We start from the raw sequence: 17,962 nt of genomic DNA, 5'->3' as shown, positions 1-17,962 counted from the left end.
CATGCGGGACTCTTTATCCTGCTCACAAAGGATACTATCTATCCCCCTGATAATAGAATCCCCTACAACTACAACATGCCAATTTACTCCCTCCCCTTGAATGGCCTGCTGAACCATGGTGCCTTGGTCAGCTGACTCATCCTTCCTGCAGTCCTGTTCGCCATCCACACAGGGAGCAAGTGCCTCATACCTGTTGGACAGGGTCCCGTGAATGCGCAAAGGACTTCCTCAACGCGCCGGCCCCGACGCAACATGGCGTGGGGGTTTAGTGGCCGGCCGCGTAATAAAATAGGGCCGGGGCTGGAGAGGCCAGCCCGCCGATCGGTGGACCCCGATTGCGGGCCAGACCGGTGAAGGGGCGCTTTTCCCCACCCCACAGGCTGCCACCCAACCCTACGCGCAGATCTCCCGCCGGCTGCGAGCAGGGGCAAACGGCGCCGGCGGGACTCTGCCGTTTCCGCGCGGCTGCTCGGCCCATCAAGGCCGGAGAATCGGCGGCCCGGCCGTGGGAAGAAATGGCGCGGATGCCGATTCTCCCATACGGCGCAGCATGGGAGAATCCCTTCCATTACATGTAGTGGTTCCCCCTTTTCCTCCTGATTTGTGACATGCTTAAAGAACTCTGATAAATTTGTCATTTCCTTTCATACAGCCGTTTGTATTGTAATTTTCTAAATGTCTTGCTACTTGCTTAATATAGAATTCTAGCAGTTCCCAAAGACAGATGATTAGCTCACAGCTTCCTCTTTTCTGTCTCCCTCCTTTCTTGACATTACATTTTCAGTTTTCCAATCTGTTGGGATCTTTCTAGAATCTGGAGAACTTTGGAAAATTGCAACCAATGCATCCACCATCTCTGCACCACTTATTTTAAAAACATTGGATATAGGCCATCAGGTCCCAAGAATTTGACAGCTTTTAGTCCCATTAGTGTTCTTAGTGCTTTTTCCTTGAGTGATAATGATCAGTTTATTTTTTTTCCTTCTGCCTCTTGATTTTCTATTATTATTGGTTTGTATTTTTCACCATTAAGATAAGGAACACAAATAGCTTATTTAAAAAAAAAGCTTTATATAGATAAGCACGAGTAAATGTTTGTTCTAAAAATATTTAACACTTTATCTGGTCATTTTCCAGCAGATCCCCAGCTGTAATCAATCTTTCCAGTCTATACTGCAGTTAGCCAGCTGTAGCTAACCTTCCGAAGTTTTTTCAGTTCTTTTTCTTCAGATTTAGTCAGTTTAGGTAATTGTTCCTCCGATGAAAATGCTTTCTTCATTTCTTGCTCATTTTCAATGGGATTCATCTCCACATCAGATTCATCATCATCTTTCTCATTCTCACTCTCCATTTCCAAGTCCTCTTGTTCTTCTTTTGTACTAATTTTAAAGATCGCAAAAATGCACAATCGTATCAAAATAGAGGGTTAGATAGTGGATCTTTCTCTTTTCAATTGAATTATTTGGGAGACAGGATTTGAATGCATTACTTCAATTCATTTGGCTGATTATTTCAAACATTTATCACTACGAGTAAAGATTTCTTCATTGTATCAATTTACTTTCTACTATGTCCTCCTGTCTTGGTGTACTTATGGCAATAATCTAGTTTTACCTTTTTTATTACATGTAACACCACCACGGCTCACCCTTACTTGTGGTCTTTCAAAACATCAAACCCCAAGATTCTCTAACCTTTACCATGTAGGTTATAGGTGAGATGAGCATCTATATAATTTTAATCAAAGTAGTAATAAAATTATTTTCGATATTAATTAATTCTATATTCAATTAATTAATTTTGATATTAAAAGGTGTTTTAAATGCAAGCTGTGGCATACGCATGTCACCAGAATAATGTGTCAATTAAGTAGTAATTCAAAATTACAAACGTGTTCCTACTTATTGAATGGTAAGCTGTAATCAAATAAATTTCTCTGAACACTTGCTTCATTTGAAAATGTAATGCTGTTGCTGGAACGTGTGACAATTCACGACAATTAAGATATCTGATGATTATCGTAATTTTGTTGATTATAGGGAAATACAGATCTTATTTAGGAATGTTGACCTGAATTTAACATAATCCACTGTATTGCAAAATTTTACATTCATGTTCTTGGTCTGTATTCTAGGATTCCAATAGCTTCTTTAATTCCATCATTATATTGTTATAACAACAAAAGCACAATGCCTCAAGTCCCTTTTTTCTTTTCATGATAATTATTCAATGAATAAAAATTAAGTCCCCATTTTTTAACCTATTTAATACTTTGATTTCAGCTTTTACTTGGGATTGTCAATCAGCAACCAAACTCAACACATCATATTTGCTTCATTTCCCTCCACCCCTTGTTTCCTTGCTTCGTGCTTCTGCACAGACTCCAGTTCCTTTCCCTGCTCTTCATGGATTTTCAGTTCATGCAACAATTGGCAAGTACAGGATCCATTTTAGCTTACTAGTACTGTGTGGAGTAAAGGTTTATTGCAGAATACAGGATTTAAAGGCAAGAAGAAAAATCCAAATATAACACTAAATAGGATGGCTGAAGAGCCATGTGGAGTCTGAATAATTTAGGATTCTGCATTAATAGAAAGAAAATGGGTGTAATCTCAAAGGACATGCCTGTTTTGGTAACAACTTAATTGCATCTAGATGAAGTCAGGTATCCCAAAGCTATCAATCTATTCATCTTACCTTATGCCCATTTTGGGTATCAGCAATGAATTCACAAACATCAAACAGAGAAATGATGCATTTGGCAGAACATGAGCTGGTGTATGAAGCATCTAGAAAAAAATAAATAGTGTTTTTAAGAAAGCTGTCGTAGTGAGGACTTGGTATTCTTAATTGCTCATTGCTGAGGGTAAATCAACATCTGACACGTGGGAGGCCTTCAAATGTCAGTTGAAAGGAATTCAGGACCGGCATGTTCCTGTGAGGAAGAAGGATAAATATGGCAAATTTCGGGAACCTTGGATAACGAGAGGTATTGTAGGCCTCGTCAAAAAGAAAAAGGAGGCATTTGTCACGGCTAGAAGGCTGGGAACAGACGAAGACTGTGTGGAATATAAGGAAAGTAGGAAGGAACTTAAGCAAGGAGTCAAGAGGGCTAAAAGGGGTCACAAAACGTCATTGGCAAATAGCGTTAAGGAAAATCCCAAGGCTTTTTACACATACATAAAACGCAAAAGGGTAGCCAGGGAAAGGGTTGGCCCACTGAAGGACAAGGGAGGGAGTCTATGTGTGGAGCCAGAGGAAATGGGCGGGGTACTAAATTAATACTTTGCATCAGTATTCACCAAAGAGAAGGAATTGGTGGATGTTGAGTCTGGAGAAGGGTGTGTAGATATCCTGGGTCACATTGAGATCCAAAAAGACGAGGTGTTGGGCGTCTTGAAAAATATTACGGTAGATAAGTCCCCAGGGCCTGATGGGATCTAGCCCAGAATACTGAAGGAGGCTGGAGAGGAAATTGCTGAGGCCTTGACAGAAATCTTTGGATCCTCACTGTCTTCAGGTGATGTCCCGAAATGTTGTTCCTTTGTTTAAGAAGGGTAGCAAAGATAATCCAGGGAACTACAGGAGACTGAGCCTTACATCGGTGGTAGGGAAATTACTGGAGAGAATTCTTCTAAACAGGATCGACGCCCATTTGGAAGCAAGTGGACGTATCAGCGAGATGCAGCACGGTTTTGTGAAGGAGAAGAGAGGTAGTGTCTCACTATCTCGATAGTTTTGAGAGGAGGTCACAAAGATGATTGATACAGGTAGGGCAGTGGATATTGTCTATATGGGCTTCCAGTAAGGCCTTTGACAAGATTCCCATGGCAGACTGGTACAAAAGGTGAAGTCACACAGGATCAGAAATGAGCTGGCAAAATGGATACAGAACTGGCTAGGTCATAGAAGGCAGAGAGTAGCAATGGAAGGGTGCTTTTCTGATTGGATGGCTGTGACTAGTGGTGTTCCACAGGGATCAGTGCTGGGACCTTTGCTGTTCGTAGTATATCGAAATTATTTGGAGGAAACTGGTCTGATTAGTAAGTTTGCGGATGACACAAAGGTTGGTAGAATTGCGGATAGCGATGAGGACTGTCAGAGGATACAGCAGGATTTAGATTGTTTGGAGACTTGGGCGGAGAGATGGCAGATGGAGTTTAATCCGTACAAATGTCAGGTAATGCATCTTGGAAAGTCTAATGCAGGTAGGGAATATACAGTGAATGGTAGAACCCTCAAGAGTATTGAAAGTCAGAGGGATCTAGGTGTACAGGTCCACAGCACTGAAAGGGGCAACACTGGTGGAGAAGGTAGTCAAGAAGGCATACGGCATGCTTGTCTTCATTGGCCGGGGCAGAGTATAATAATTGGCAAGTCATGTTGCAGCTGTATAGAACCTTAGTTAGGCCACGCTTGGAGTATAGTGTTCAATTCTGGTCGCCACGCTGCCAGAAGGATGTGGAGGCTTTAGAGAGGCTGCAGAAGAGATTTACCAGGATGTTGCCTGGTGCGGAGGGCATTAGCTGTGAGGAGAGGTTAAATAAACTCGGTTTGAGCTCACTGGAACGAAGGAGGTTGAGGGGCGACCTGATAGAGGTCTACAAAATTATGAGGGGCATAGACAGGGTGGATAGTCAGAGACTTGTTCCCAGGGTGGAGGGGTCAATTACTAGGGGCATAGGTTTAAGGTGCGAGGGGAAAGGTTTAGAGGAGATGTACGAGGCAAGTTTTTTTTTATTTTTTTATAGAGGGTAGTGTGTGCCTGGAACTCGATGCCGGAGGTGGTGGTGGAAGCAGGGACGTTAGTGAGGTTTAAGGGGCATCTTGACAAATACATGAATAGGATGGGAATCGAGGGATACGGACCCCCGAAGTGTCGAAGATTTTAGTTGAGACAGGCAGCATGGTCGGCGCAGGCTTGGAGGGCCGGTTCCTGTGCTGTACTTTTCTTTGTTCATTGTTTAAGTACTCACTTGGTTAATTGTAGCAGATCCTTCAGGCAGTGCAGTTTGTTCTGTTTCTGATCCAAAATTGGCTTGTTGTTCCCTATGTTTCCCCAGCAACACATGGAAAGGAGTCTTGGGAATGTTTTCTTCTATGACCAGCTGAAGGAAAATTGAATGCAGTTATAAAGTTGCCGGTGAACATTGATTTTCTAATACTATTAAATTTACAGATCACACACGGAAGGAGGAAGGCTTGTAACACTCTTGTCACAAGATGTTGCTACCTTTTTAGTCAAACATCAGTTAACAACATCCTAAAGCTCACAGCCTCAAATCTGTAACTCGGTACTCACTGCCCTTTTAGTTAGGTCACAAAAGCTCCCATTAGTTGCACTATATATTACCAGAGTGAATCAATGATTGCATTCCAATTTCACAATTTAGATAGCATTCCAGTATAGGGCTCAAAAATGTTTTTAACTTATATGTGTTCAACAATAAACTTCTTTCATATGATATATGATTTATACAAAAGAAAACATTATTTCCTGTGGTCACCTTATCTTTGTACAAACCACATATACAGTACCTGCTTGCTAGATGGTGTCAATCTTTCTTCTGCGGATTCTGTACCGAATGTCATCAAGCTCTATGTGGGAAAATAATGGTCAGCAACTTATTAATTGCTTAATTTAGCTGTAAATATCTTGTTTGTAACTTCACTGTTTACATTCGTGTTACCTGTGAAGCAGAGAGGAAGTACAGCTGGGATCTGACTAGCCACTGGTTACTGTCAGAATGATAGTCCTCAGGAACTTCTCTGGGAACAAAGAGCGCCCACTGGACTCGACCAGAACACACATTTGTCTGCATGTACAAGGGCCGTGGCTCATTAGGCTTAAAAACAAACACTGCAGCAAAATAAAAAAGACTTGAATGAAAAAAGGCTGGAGGAACTTAAATTCTGAAAAGCTAAGAAAAAGTTATAGACTATTAGAAGTGTTGGAAAAGCTTAGCATGTCTGGCAGCAACTATGGAGAAGAATGTTTTGAATCGAATATAACTTGTTCAAAACACATTTTTGACTTGAAACAGTAACTCTAATTTCTCCCTGCCCAAATACTGCCAACCCTGCTGACATTTTCCAACACATTCAATTTTTATTTTAGGTTTTCAGCATCTGCAGCATTTTGCTTTTATTCTGGAATATGAAAAGTGACCCAACTTTAAAAATAAAAGGGTATACATTCCACTTCTGTGCTCGTGTCCTTCCATCGAATGATGGTTGGAAAAACATTAGAAAATGGGGAGCATAGAAGTAGAATTTTTACCGGAATATTTTTAATATGGAGGAGAGGGCTTAAAATTTCAAGCAATTCCAACAACAAAAGTTCATAAATATGGACACTACACTTCTATGTGTAAGCAATTTCAATGACAGACGTTATGAATAATTGCGATTTTACAAAAAGGTAAATTTAAGTCAACCTCACAGACTACTTTATAAGAATACTGGAACTATGTGGACTGAAGAAACTACTTTAAAGTGACTTTCATGAGAATTTGTGCAGCATTATTCAAAGCTGAATTTGCTTACTCTAGTCTTACATTAAATTTAGAGTAGTATGCATAGACATCCCAGCAGCTAATATGGTTGTGTTTATTTGATGAGATTTTAAGGTTTGTTTTTGGTAACAGAAGTGTTACTCCAAACAAATTGCAGAGAAAAGTGCATTATGCGCACAGAACAGTTAATATGGTGAAAAGAAGATTTTGTATGTAACATCTTTCACTGTGGCATTCTAGAAAAAAAATCCTCAAATTGAAAGGGCATGGCAATACATTGTAAAGAGTCAGAAACTGGCAGATTTATGCATCCTGCTCTTTCTCCCCCAATGACCCCATCACAGAATTATGTGGCCATGGTTCATGTGTCAGTGACAAATCAACTCTCGAATGTGGTTTTCCCACTTACTGCCAAGTGGAGAGACCATGACATGGGAGGGGCAAAAATACATCTGTGTGGTCAAATCTCCAGTCCATTCTCCCAGACACTATCACAAATCATGGAGTTGTCTATTACCAAAGGCAGTGTGATGGTGCTCTGACTGCTCATGAAGGAAGATGAAAAATTAATCACAAATGAAGTGACAATTAAGTAAAAAAATAAAAGTAACATTTTGCAGTACCATCCACTTATTTCACAAATCTCTCAAAAGGACAGCTCTGGGAATTAAGCTATTTTTAAAGAGTTTGCACTTAAAACCAGTGAGAGCTAGGTTTTAGCTGTAAATTAAATAGGGAATATACTTTCTGCAACATTTTTTGTGACAAGTGATCAACTGGTAATCAAATGGTAATCAGATAGTTTTTAAAATTACTAACTGTGGCAGCACTGAAAAAAACATATAGTAATTGTTTAATTTACTCCAGTGACCAGATGCAGAATATATTGCAGATAAATCAACTATTGTACTCACAGTCTGTAGTCCTGGTAAATTCAGTAAAAGCAGCAACATTCTCAGACAGAGGGTCAACTTGCAATACCTTTACATTTAACAGTGTACTCCATTCCACTGCAAAAAAAAAATACTGTCAACTCAGGAGCTGTTTAATGAGTGTAAACAGTGAGATTATAAAATCAGATAGTATTTTGACAAAGAAAAAAATTCATAACTCACAGATACAACTTAGAAGGTTCCAACAGCACAAAAATCCATTGTCTGTTGTACCAAGGAGGTATTTGGAACAACTCAGTCTTCCAAAGGCAAGATCTCTGGAAAAATTGAAATGAAATGTTGAATTCTTCAAAATAATGTTAATATTTGATTATTTGCATCAAATTATCAAATGGTCAGGGGAAAAACGCAATTATGAAATGGACTGTTGTGATGAAAGTGGCATTGTGTCATAAATGCTTGGAAAATACATCACTAAAGCAGGAAATGCAAGAGGGGCGGGGAAGGAAGAGCCACTTAGGAATGGTTCCTTAACATATTTCCACTGCGGAGAACTTAATGGGCTGCCAACTGCATGGAGGCTGGAAGCTTGTTTACAGAGTCACGGGACCAATTAACAGCAATTTTGTGGCCTCACTGGCATCTTGCTGAAGGTGTCGTGGTCCCTCAAACATGTGTGGAGGCCACCTGATTAACAGAGACAGCCTAGCCAGCAGAGCCAGAGACCCCATGCCACAAAGAAGGGGCTGTATTAATGCATGGCTGCAATCGACCTGCGAGAGGGTATTCCCTCTAGCCCCATTCATCTATCTATCTCGTTATGTGTGACTGCTGTGCAGGCAAATGAAGGCACCTCCATTAAGACACCCTTGCAGTCCCGATCTCTCCTACTGGTGTTGCCGATGCCCGAGAGTTGCCAGCTTTTTAACTAGGCCAGCAGTCTGTAAGGTGCACTTGGCGATGGTTGTTTCCAGGAAGACTGCTCTGCTTGTTTTGCTGTGAGCAATGCATCATCGGGACCCTCATTTGGTCCCCACATCAGGATCCCGAAGTCTGCAGCACAATCTAGCCCATTATTTTTATTCTGACCACCTGAACAGAAACTTTTGTTCAGTTTCCATGTCAATTTGGTTTTCATCAAAATAAAAGCTCATCATACAGGAAGAACCAGAGATATCGGCATTAGCTGACATTGTCAGGGTAAACTGAGGTTTCTCCAGAGTTGTCAAGTAGCTGGAAATTGGGTGATATAATACATTTCAACAGTGTAGATAAATGCCAAATTTCTCCAAAGGTGAAATATTACTTTCAAAATTAAGAGCCAAATGGCATATTTATATCTTACAGTAGACAGTAATTTTATCAGTAGAAGCAACTCTGCAGCCAGATTGCAAAAAATTCACTTAGAGGACTCACCGTATTTTGCCAGGTGGGTGACAGAAGGTGCATTTCAGATCCCAAGTGTCTGGATCCCATAAAGTAATGATTTGTTCAAAGCTGACTGCAAGCAGGGAACCATCTTCAGAGAAACTACAGTTTGTGGCCTGAAGGTGGTGATATTTGCCCACAAAATCACAGCTCCAGCTTACACTTGTCCCTGGAAATGAATTGCAAGATAGAGAACACAGCATGTGAAGGGCAAAGTGCAGACTTCGTAACTCCTCTGATCAATTATTTGAACCTTTGCACTGATAATTCAGCCAAATTTTATTTTAATTACTTTACCTCAAGCGGTTTCAAGAAACTCTAAACAAAAACAGAAGAGCAATTTGGTATCAGCATTAATACTCCTTTAGAAGAGTGGGCTATGAGATACATTCACTGTCCCCCTATGAAAACCGAATCACATGCAATGAATGGACTAATGTAGTCATTTGGGTCAGGAATTAAGGAATGAAAATGTCAGGACTTCGCTTATTTCACAGAAGTTTTTGATGACAAATCAGAAGCAAAATTGTTGGAACCATGTACAATATGATTCAGTACCTCCAAATGGGAATCTATGCAACAGCACCTTCTACTGTTGAATCGCCTGCATTTACAAAAAGCATCTAGAAAATACAAGTCCCAGAATTTCCAATCTCTAGCACAACATACCCAGGAGGTACAGAGAAGATTCCAGGGGAACCACCCGGAGATTGCCACACAAGGATTGCATGAGAATTGCCTGGGAAGTTTAAACTTCTGATGGACAATTACCGTTGACTGGGAACCATCCAATACTCCCGTTTAAATTGGAGACTTTGGATGGTTCTGCCTCTCTGCACAGAATAGTTATCCAGGAAAAGTTAAAAGAATTGAAGCCACTTTTAACTGCTAGTTAACCATAATAATGACCTGCCCCCAACCCCACTGTACCCCCAAGACTACCCTCCGCTCCCTGCTGGCTACTCTCCTATCCCCCATCACGACCCCCTCAACTCCCCGAACCCACAGCCCCCGAATGCCACCCCCACAGCTCCGACTGCACCCAAACCGCCCCGAAAACCCCCCAACTCCCCAAGATATCTCAACCATCCCAACTACCCTCCTGATCGCCCAATCCATCCTACCCACCCCCAACCCATCCTACCCCACCCCCAACCCATCCTCCCCACCCCCAACCCATCCTTCCCCACCCCCAACCCATCCTTCCCCACCCCCAACCCATCCTCCCCACCCCCAACCCATCCTCCCCACCCCCAACCCATCCTGCCCAACCCCAACCCATCCTGCCCCACCCCCAACCCATCCACCCCACCCCCAACCCATCCTCCCCACCCCCAACCAATTCTCCCCACCCCCAAAAACTAATTATTTCAATGAGCCATAATCTCACACAACCCCATCAAATCTCCTCTTTTTTTGCTCTAAAGGGAAGGAACCACAACTTCACCAATCTATTTGTAGCTAAAATCCCTCATCCCTGGAACCATTTTTACAAGTCTCCAACCTCTCATCTTTCCTAAACTGTGGTGACCAGAACTGGATGCAATATCCAGCTGCAGACTAAGCCCCTTGACATTCGATGGCACAACCATCACTGAATCTCTCCCCCCCCCCCCCCCCCCCCCCCTCAAAACCACCACCGCCCAAGTCAACATTCTGGGGGGTTACCATTGATCAGAAACTAAACTGGACTAGACACGTTCCTTCACTGTCGCTGGGGCAACATCCTGGAACTCCCCCCACCACCTAACAATACAGTGGGTGCACCTACACCTCAAGGACTCCAACGGTTCAAGAAGGCAACTTACCAGCACCTTATGAAGGGCACTAAATGCTGGCCTAACCAGCGATTCCCACATCTCGTAAAATATGTAAAAAAGCAGAGCTTTATAAAGGTTCAGCAAAACTTCCCGGCTTTTGTACTCAATACCTCTATATAATGTCCATAATCCCAAAAGCTTTGCCAATTCTCTAACAATATATCCTGCCACCTTCAAAGATCTATGCACATGGACCCTCAGGACTCTGCTCCTGCACATTCTTTAGAATTTCACCATGATGTCTATATCCTCCCGATCCCTTTAGCTAAAAATATACTGGCTCACACTTCTCTTTATTAAATTCTTTCGGCCACTTGTCATGGCAAAAAAACAACACCAATGAAAAAGAATTTCTGAAGTGTGTTTAGGAGAATTTTCTTTATTGGAATGTTTCTGGTAGAAAGAACCAACAATACCTTCGCTCTTGGAGTCAAATGAATGAAGTGTCAGTAGGGGAACGGTTAAGGACCATAGATTTTACAGTACAGGAGGCCATTCTGCCCATCGTGTCTGCACCGGCACCTGGAAAGAGCACCCGACTTAAGGCCACGCTTCCAACCTATCCCTGGAACTCACCAACCCCACCTCCGCAAAGACAGTGGCCCAAGCCGGGAATTGAACCTGGGGCGGTAAAGCAACTGTGCTAACCACTGTGCTACCATGCTGCCCTATTATTGTATCATAAAATTTAGTCATAATGGGACAGATGGAGGCTATTCAGCCGATCAAGTCCATGTCAGCTTTCTATAGAGCAATTCAATCAGTCCTATTCCCCTGATAGTTCCAGGTCATTGTCACTCACTGAGTTTAAAAAAAGTTTCCCTCTCATCCTTCCAGTATCTCTTGTCCAAAACCTGAAACATGTGTGCCTAGTCCTTGTACCTTCAGCTAATGAGAACAGTTTTACTTTGCCTACCTTATCAAACCTACCACAATCTAGTCCATCTTTATCAAACCTGCCCTCAATCTCTTTTGCTCCAAGGAAATTCCAACTTAACCTCTACCTCACCTCTGGAACTATTCTGGTACATAGGGTAATTATGGAAATAGACAAGGACCAATCCAAAGTAAAAATAATTTAATGGGGGAGTACCATTTCAGTGGGGTGAGAACGGCCTTGGCCCAGGTAAATTGGAATCAAAGACTGGAGGACAAAACAATAATCAATAGACTGTCTTTAAAGAGTAGAGTTGATGTACATTTTCACAAGAGGAAAAGGTGGGACAAACAAAGCCAGAGCTTCCTGGATGATGAAAGAAGTAAAGGGGAAGATGATGCAGAAAACTAGTGCCTATGCCAGAGTCAGGTCTGATCATACAAGTGAGAACCAGGCTGAGTATAGAAAACTCAGAGGGGAAGCAAAAAGAGAAATACGAAAAGCCAGGAAAAAGATGATAATGGGAGCAAACATGAAAGGAATCAAAACGTCTTTTAAAGCCATAGAAATACAGAAAATAGGAGGCCATTCGGCCCTTCGAGTCGGCTCCGCCAATCATTATGATCATGGCTGATCATCCAACTCAATACCCTGATCCCACCTTCCCTCCATATCCTTTGATCCCCTTCGCCCCAAGTGCTATACCTAATTCCTTCTTGAAAACATGCAATGTTTGTATGTTGCTTCACTGCTTTCTGTGTAGCAAAGGCTCACTACTCTCTGGGTGAAGATTTTTCCTCACTTCAATCCTAAACAGTCTATCCTGTATCCTCAAACTGTGACCCTTGGTTCGGTACACCCCTACCATCGGGAGCATCCTTCTTGCATATACCCTTTCTAGTCCTGTTAGAATTTTATAAGTTTCTATGAGATCTCCCCCCCCGTTCTTCTGAACTCCAGTGAATACAATCCTAACCAATAAATCTCTCCTCATATGTCAGGCCTGCCATCCCAGGAATCAGTCTGGTAAACCTTCACTACTCCCCCGCTATAGCAAGAACATAAAAATAGTAAAAGGGAAAAGACAAGGAGGGGACTATTAGGCACCAAAATTGGGATTTATGCATGGAGGCACAGGGCATGGCCAAGGTACTACATGAGTACTTTGCAGCTGTCTTTTACAAAGAAGCACAGACTGCCAATGTCAGAGGGCAGGATTTTGCCATGCACTATGCCAGGATGCATCTGTATTGCTGATGATATTGCTGTTGTAGGAAGAACATGGACATGCCCATAATCTCAATTATTGCAAGCAGCACATAATGAAGGATTGGTGTTCAACAGTCTGAAATGTGCCAATGTGTCACAGATCAATTTATTTAATTCTATTCATTCCAGAGCTGGTAAGTGTCCCAATTCATGTAAAATAGGGCCATGCCAACTCGTCAAGACAAAGACAATCTTTGAAGATGTCTTGATTTCTTTATATCTTGTCTCGATACATTCCCAACTTTGCCCCCAAATCTTTACGCAACAAAAGTTGTTGAGAAAAGTAGTGTCTTTCCTGTGCACGTAGACCACCAATACCCTCTTCACCAGGCAGTCAAACTTGGGGGCGCTACCCTTGGGTGGGTCGCGCGCGGGTGTCGGGAGGGTCGTGGAGCCGACCGTCGTGGCGCTCCCGATCACACAGCCGGCTGTTAATAACGCCGGCTGCAAGTGGTCTTCAAAATGGCCGCAAACATGTAAGAAAACACCGATGATTGGGCACTGCCGCCTTTTGTTTTTAAAATGGTCGCAGCTTTTCGTTTTACAAGTTCGGGGGGGGGGGGGGGTTTATTCATTTCATTTATTTGATTTATTCATTTAATTTTTATTTTTTCCATTTATTTTATTAATTTTTTAATTTTTGTTTTACAAGTTCGGGGGGGTTTTATCTGATAAAATTTTACTGGGAAAAAAATGCAGAACTATGGACAGATGGAGACTCCATACTTTCCGACAACGGGAAGCTTCACCTTCATCCAACAGGTTCCATTGGAGGAGCGCGTACGTGGGCAAAGGGACCCAAAACCATTTCCTCCATTTTTTAAGCAGCATAAAAGGCAAGTGAAAATGGTGGGTAACGCAGGTCGGCCGCGTGGGTCACGAAGGTTAGCCGGTGTGGGTCGCGAAGCTGGCCGGGTTGGGTCCCAAAGGTTTGCCGGTTGGTAAAAATGGGTCGCCGGAAAAAAAGTTTGAAGAACACTGCTCTTCATAATACCGAAAGCCATTATCAGAACTCAGAAGCAGACATTAAAATTTAGGGAGACGGGACTTACGGTTGCGGCTATGCCTAGGTAGGTCGCACGTTCAGCAGCTCCCGCCGGGAACGGACTTTTGGGCTCTTCAGAGGGGCCCCAACGGCAATTGTTCAACGGCTTCCAGTATGGCAAGGTGACAGCAAGGTCCCCCCGACACTATATTGGACCAGGAGTGGAACGGTTACAAAAGTGATCCGGGTGCAGCGAAAAGTGCGAGGGAGGAAAAGCAAGATGTCGGCGGGTGGAGACCAAGCAGCGTGGGCGCAGTGGTCACAGGAGTAGCAGGAGTTTCTTAAACGCTGCTTTGAGGAGCTGAGGACAGAAATGCTGGCGCCAATGAAGGCGGCGATTGAGAAGCTTGTGGAGACCCAGAAGGCCCAAGGGGCGGCGATCCAGGAGGTGCGGCAAAAAGCTTCGGAGAACGAGGACGAGATCTTGGGCCTGGCGGTGAAGGTGGAGGCGCACGAGGCGCTGCACAAGAGGTGGGCAGAAAAATTCGAGGACTTGGAGAACAGGACAGGGAGGAAGAATCTTCGGATTCTGGGTCTCCCTGAAGGAGTGGAGGGGCCCGATGCCGGGGCATATATGAGCACGATGCTCAATTCGCTGATGGGCGCGGGAGCTTTCCCGAGGCCCCTGGAGCTGGATGGGGCTCATCGGGTCCTGGCAAGGAGACCCAAAGCCAACGAGCCGCCAAGGGCTGTAGTGGTGAGGTTCCACGGTTTTATGGACAGAGATGGTGTCCGGAGATGGGCCAAAAAAAGAGCGGAGCAGCAGGTGAGAGAACACGGAGATCCGAATTTATCAGGACTGGAGTGCGGAGGTGGCTAAGAAGAGGGCTGGTTTCAACGGGCTAAGGCAGTGCTCCATCGGAAGGGGGTGAAGTTCGGGATGCTGCACCCAGCGCGATTGTGGGTCACGTTCCAAGATCGGCACCACTATTTCGAAACGCCTGATGAGGCATGGAACTTTATACAGACTGAAAAGTTGGACTCAAATTGAGGGTTTGTCGTGGGGGGGATGTTTACTGTGTTTACCGCGTTTGGGGAATGTTCGTTTTGTTTGAGTGCTGGGTGGGGATGGGTGAATGGATTTGATGTGGGGGCTGTGGGAGTGTGGGCGTCAGTGTTGGAGGGGCAGGGCCCCATGGAGGAAGAGGGGGGGTGGAGGCCCGGGGATGGGGAGTTGGGCGTAAGGCCGCAAAAAGGAGCTGCGCTAGGGGGGGTGGGGCCGGCTCAGGAAAGCGTGGGCATTTTCCCGCGTTAGGGAAGGATGGGGACAGGGCCGGGGAGGAGGGAGGGGGAGGACGGTGCTGGAGAGGAGTGCACACTGACTGCCAAGGGGTGGGGGGATTCTCACACTGGAGGGTCGATGGAATGACGGGAGAGGCCGGGGTCGGCAGGAGTCAGCCGACTTACGGGAGTGTCATGGGGGGAGCAAAATGGCTAGATGAGGATCTAGCGGTGTGGGGGGGGGGGGGGGGGGGAAAGAGGAGGAGAACTGGGTTGCTGCTGCATTGGCCAAAAGGGAGCTGGGAGTAGGAGAGGTAGTCGGGGCGGGGGTCCGCCGCCTGGGGGACTGGAGGATGCGGGAGGGGCGGGCACGTGGCTGGCCTAGAAAAGGAGATGGCTAGTCGGCAGGGGGGGGTAGCCCCCCGATCCGGCTGATAACTTGGAATGTGAGGGGGGGCCTGAACGGGTCGGTCAAGAGGGCCCGGGTGTTCACGCACTTAAAGGGACTGAAGGCAGACATAGTTATGCTCCAGGAGACACATCTGAAGGTGGCAGATCAGGTTAGGCTCAGAAAGGGATGGGTAGGGCAGGTCTTTCATTCAGGGCTGGATGCGAAGAACAGAGGGGTTGCAATACTGGTGGGGAAACGGGTGTCGTTCGAGGCACTGAATATTGTTGTGGATAATGGAGGTCGATATGTGATGGTGAGTGGTAGGTTGCAGGAGGTGCAGGTGGTACTGGTGAACATATATGCCCCAAATTGGGATGATGCCAGATTTATGCAACGCATGCTGGGTTGGATTGTTGGCGGATGAGGGGGTGTGCGGGTGGTGCGGGGGTGTATTGAAAGATATTTGGAGGCCAACGACAACGGGGAGTTGCAGGTGGGGGTAGTCTGGGAGGTGTTGAAGGTGGTGGTCGGGGAGAGCTGATCTCCATTAGGGCCAACAGGGAGAAGAGAAGGGGGAGGGAGAGGGAGAGGTTGGTGGGGGAGATTTTAAAGGTAGACAGGAGGTATGCAGAGGCCCCCGAGGAGGGGCTACTTAGGGAGCGACAGAACCTCCAGACGGAATTCGACCTGTTGACCACAGGGAAAGCAGAGGCACAGTGGAGGAAAGCGCAGGGGGCGATGTATGAGTATGGGGAGAAGGCGAGTCGGATGCTGGCACATCAGCTTCATAAGAGGGAGACAGCGAGGGAGATTGGCGGAGTTAAGGATAGAGGGGGGGAATACGGTGCGGTGAGAATAAACGAGGTATTTGGGGGCTTCTATGGGGATCTGTACAGGTCTGAGCCCCCAGCGGGGGAGATGGGGAGGCGACGATTCCTAGATCAGCTGAGGTTCCCGAGGGTGGAGGAGGAGGTGGCTGGTTTGGGGACGCCGATTGGGCTGGAGGAGCTGGTTAAAGAATTGGGGAGCATGAAGGCGGGGGAGGCCCTGGAGCCGGATGGGTTCCCGGTTGAATTCTACAGGAAATACATGGACCTGCTGGGCCCGTTGCTAGTGAGGACTTTTAATAAGGCGAGGGAGGGGGGACCTTGCCCCCGACAATGTCCAGGGCGCTGATTTCTTTGATCTTGAAGCTGGACAAGGATCCATTGCAATGTGGGTCTTATAGACCGATCTCGCTCCTCAATGTTGACGCTAAGTTGCTGGCGAAGGTGCAGGCTACGAGAATTGAGGACTGTGTCCCGGGGGTGATTCATGAGGACCAGACGGGATTTGTGAAGGGTAGGCAGCTAAACACAAATGTGCGGAGTCTCCTCAATGTGATTATGATGCCCTCAGTGGAGGGGGAAGCAGAGGTAGTGGCAGCTATGGACACGGAGAAGGCCTTTGATCGGGTGGAGTGGGAGTATCTTTGGGAAGTGTTGCGGAGGTTTGGGTACGGGTAGGGGTTCATCAGTTGGGTCAGGCTGCTATATAGAGCCCCAGTGGAGAGTGTGGCTACGAACCGGCAGAGGTCGGAGTACTTTCGTCTGTACCGGGGGGACGAGGCAGGGGTGCCCCTTATTGTTTGCACTGGCAATTGAGCCGCTGGCCATGGCACTGAGGGAGTCCAGGAAATGGAGGAGACTGGTCCCGGGGGGGGGGGAGACACCGGGTGTCGTTGTATGCCGACGACCTGTTGCTGTATGTGGCGGATCCAGTGGAGGGGATGGCGGAGGTCATGTGGATCCTTAGGGAGTTTGGGGACTTTTCGGGGTATAAACTCAACGTAGGGAAGAGAGCGCTCTTTGTGCAAGGTTTCGGCGATTTACCAGGAGCTGAAGGAAGAGGAGGAGGCCTCGGTGGAGGGGTTAAAGAGCAAGTGGGAAGAGGAGCTTGGGGAGGAGATAGATGAGGGGGCTGGTGCCCTGAGTAGGGTTACTTCTTCCTCCTCTTGCGCCAGGCTCAGCCTAATACAGTTCAAAGTTACTCACAGAACGCATATGACATATGGCGAGGTTCAGTAGGTTCTTTGGGGTGGAGGACAGATGTGGGAGGTGCTCGGGGAGCCCGGCAAATCAAGTCCATATGTTCTGGTCGTGCCCAGCACTGGATGGGTTTTGGAGGGGTTTTGTGAGGACTATGTCCAAGGTAGTGAACGCCCAGGTCAAACCGAGCTGGGGATCAGCATTATTTGGGGTATCGGACAAGCCGGGAGTGCAGGAGGCGAAAGAGGCCGGTATTCTGGCCTTTGCGTCCCTGGTAGCCCGGCGGAGGATTTTGCTACTATGGAAAGATGCGAAGCCCCCTAGTGTGGAAGCTTGGATCAATGACATGGCAGGGTTCATCAAGCTGGAGAGTGTAAAGTTTGCCTTGCGAGGGTCTGTGCAAGGGTTCCTCAGGCGGTGGCAACCGTTCCTAGACTATCTCGCGGAGCGTTAGGAGGAGGTCAGCAGCAGCAGCC

At 45.8% G+C, this 17,962-nt stretch overlaps 1 protein-coding gene across 1 annotated transcript in view; it reads right to left on the bottom strand.

The window, feature by feature from the left end:
• Positions 1-1,051: 1,051 nt before the first annotated feature.
• The window catches only part of wdr75 (WD repeat domain 75), a 54,051-nt gene continuing 37,140 nt past the window's right edge, over positions 1,052-17,962 (bottom strand). The window contains exons 14-21 of the mRNA XM_072478003.1: positions 8,825-9,005; positions 7,631-7,725; positions 7,430-7,525; positions 5,691-5,860; positions 5,539-5,598; positions 4,977-5,108; positions 2,698-2,789; positions 1,052-1,379 (exon numbers count right to left, since the gene is read on the bottom strand). Of these exons, the coding sequence (XP_072334104.1) occupies positions 1,169-1,379; positions 2,698-2,789; positions 4,977-5,108; positions 5,539-5,598; positions 5,691-5,860; positions 7,430-7,525; positions 7,631-7,725; positions 8,825-9,005 (1,037 nt within the window). The 3' untranslated portion in view covers positions 1,052-1,168. The remainder of the gene's footprint in view (positions 1,380-2,697; positions 2,790-4,976; positions 5,109-5,538; positions 5,599-5,690; positions 5,861-7,429; positions 7,526-7,630; positions 7,726-8,824; positions 9,006-17,962) is intronic.

The sequence above is a fragment of the Scyliorhinus torazame genome, chromosome 2 (assembly GCF_047496885.1).
Source record: "Scyliorhinus torazame isolate Kashiwa2021f chromosome 2, sScyTor2.1, whole genome shotgun sequence".
Classification (NCBI taxonomy): domain Eukaryota; kingdom Metazoa; phylum Chordata; class Chondrichthyes; order Carcharhiniformes; family Scyliorhinidae; genus Scyliorhinus; species Scyliorhinus torazame.
Note: the sequence above shows the minus strand (reverse complement) of the source record. Positions and strands in the feature narration are given on the sequence as shown.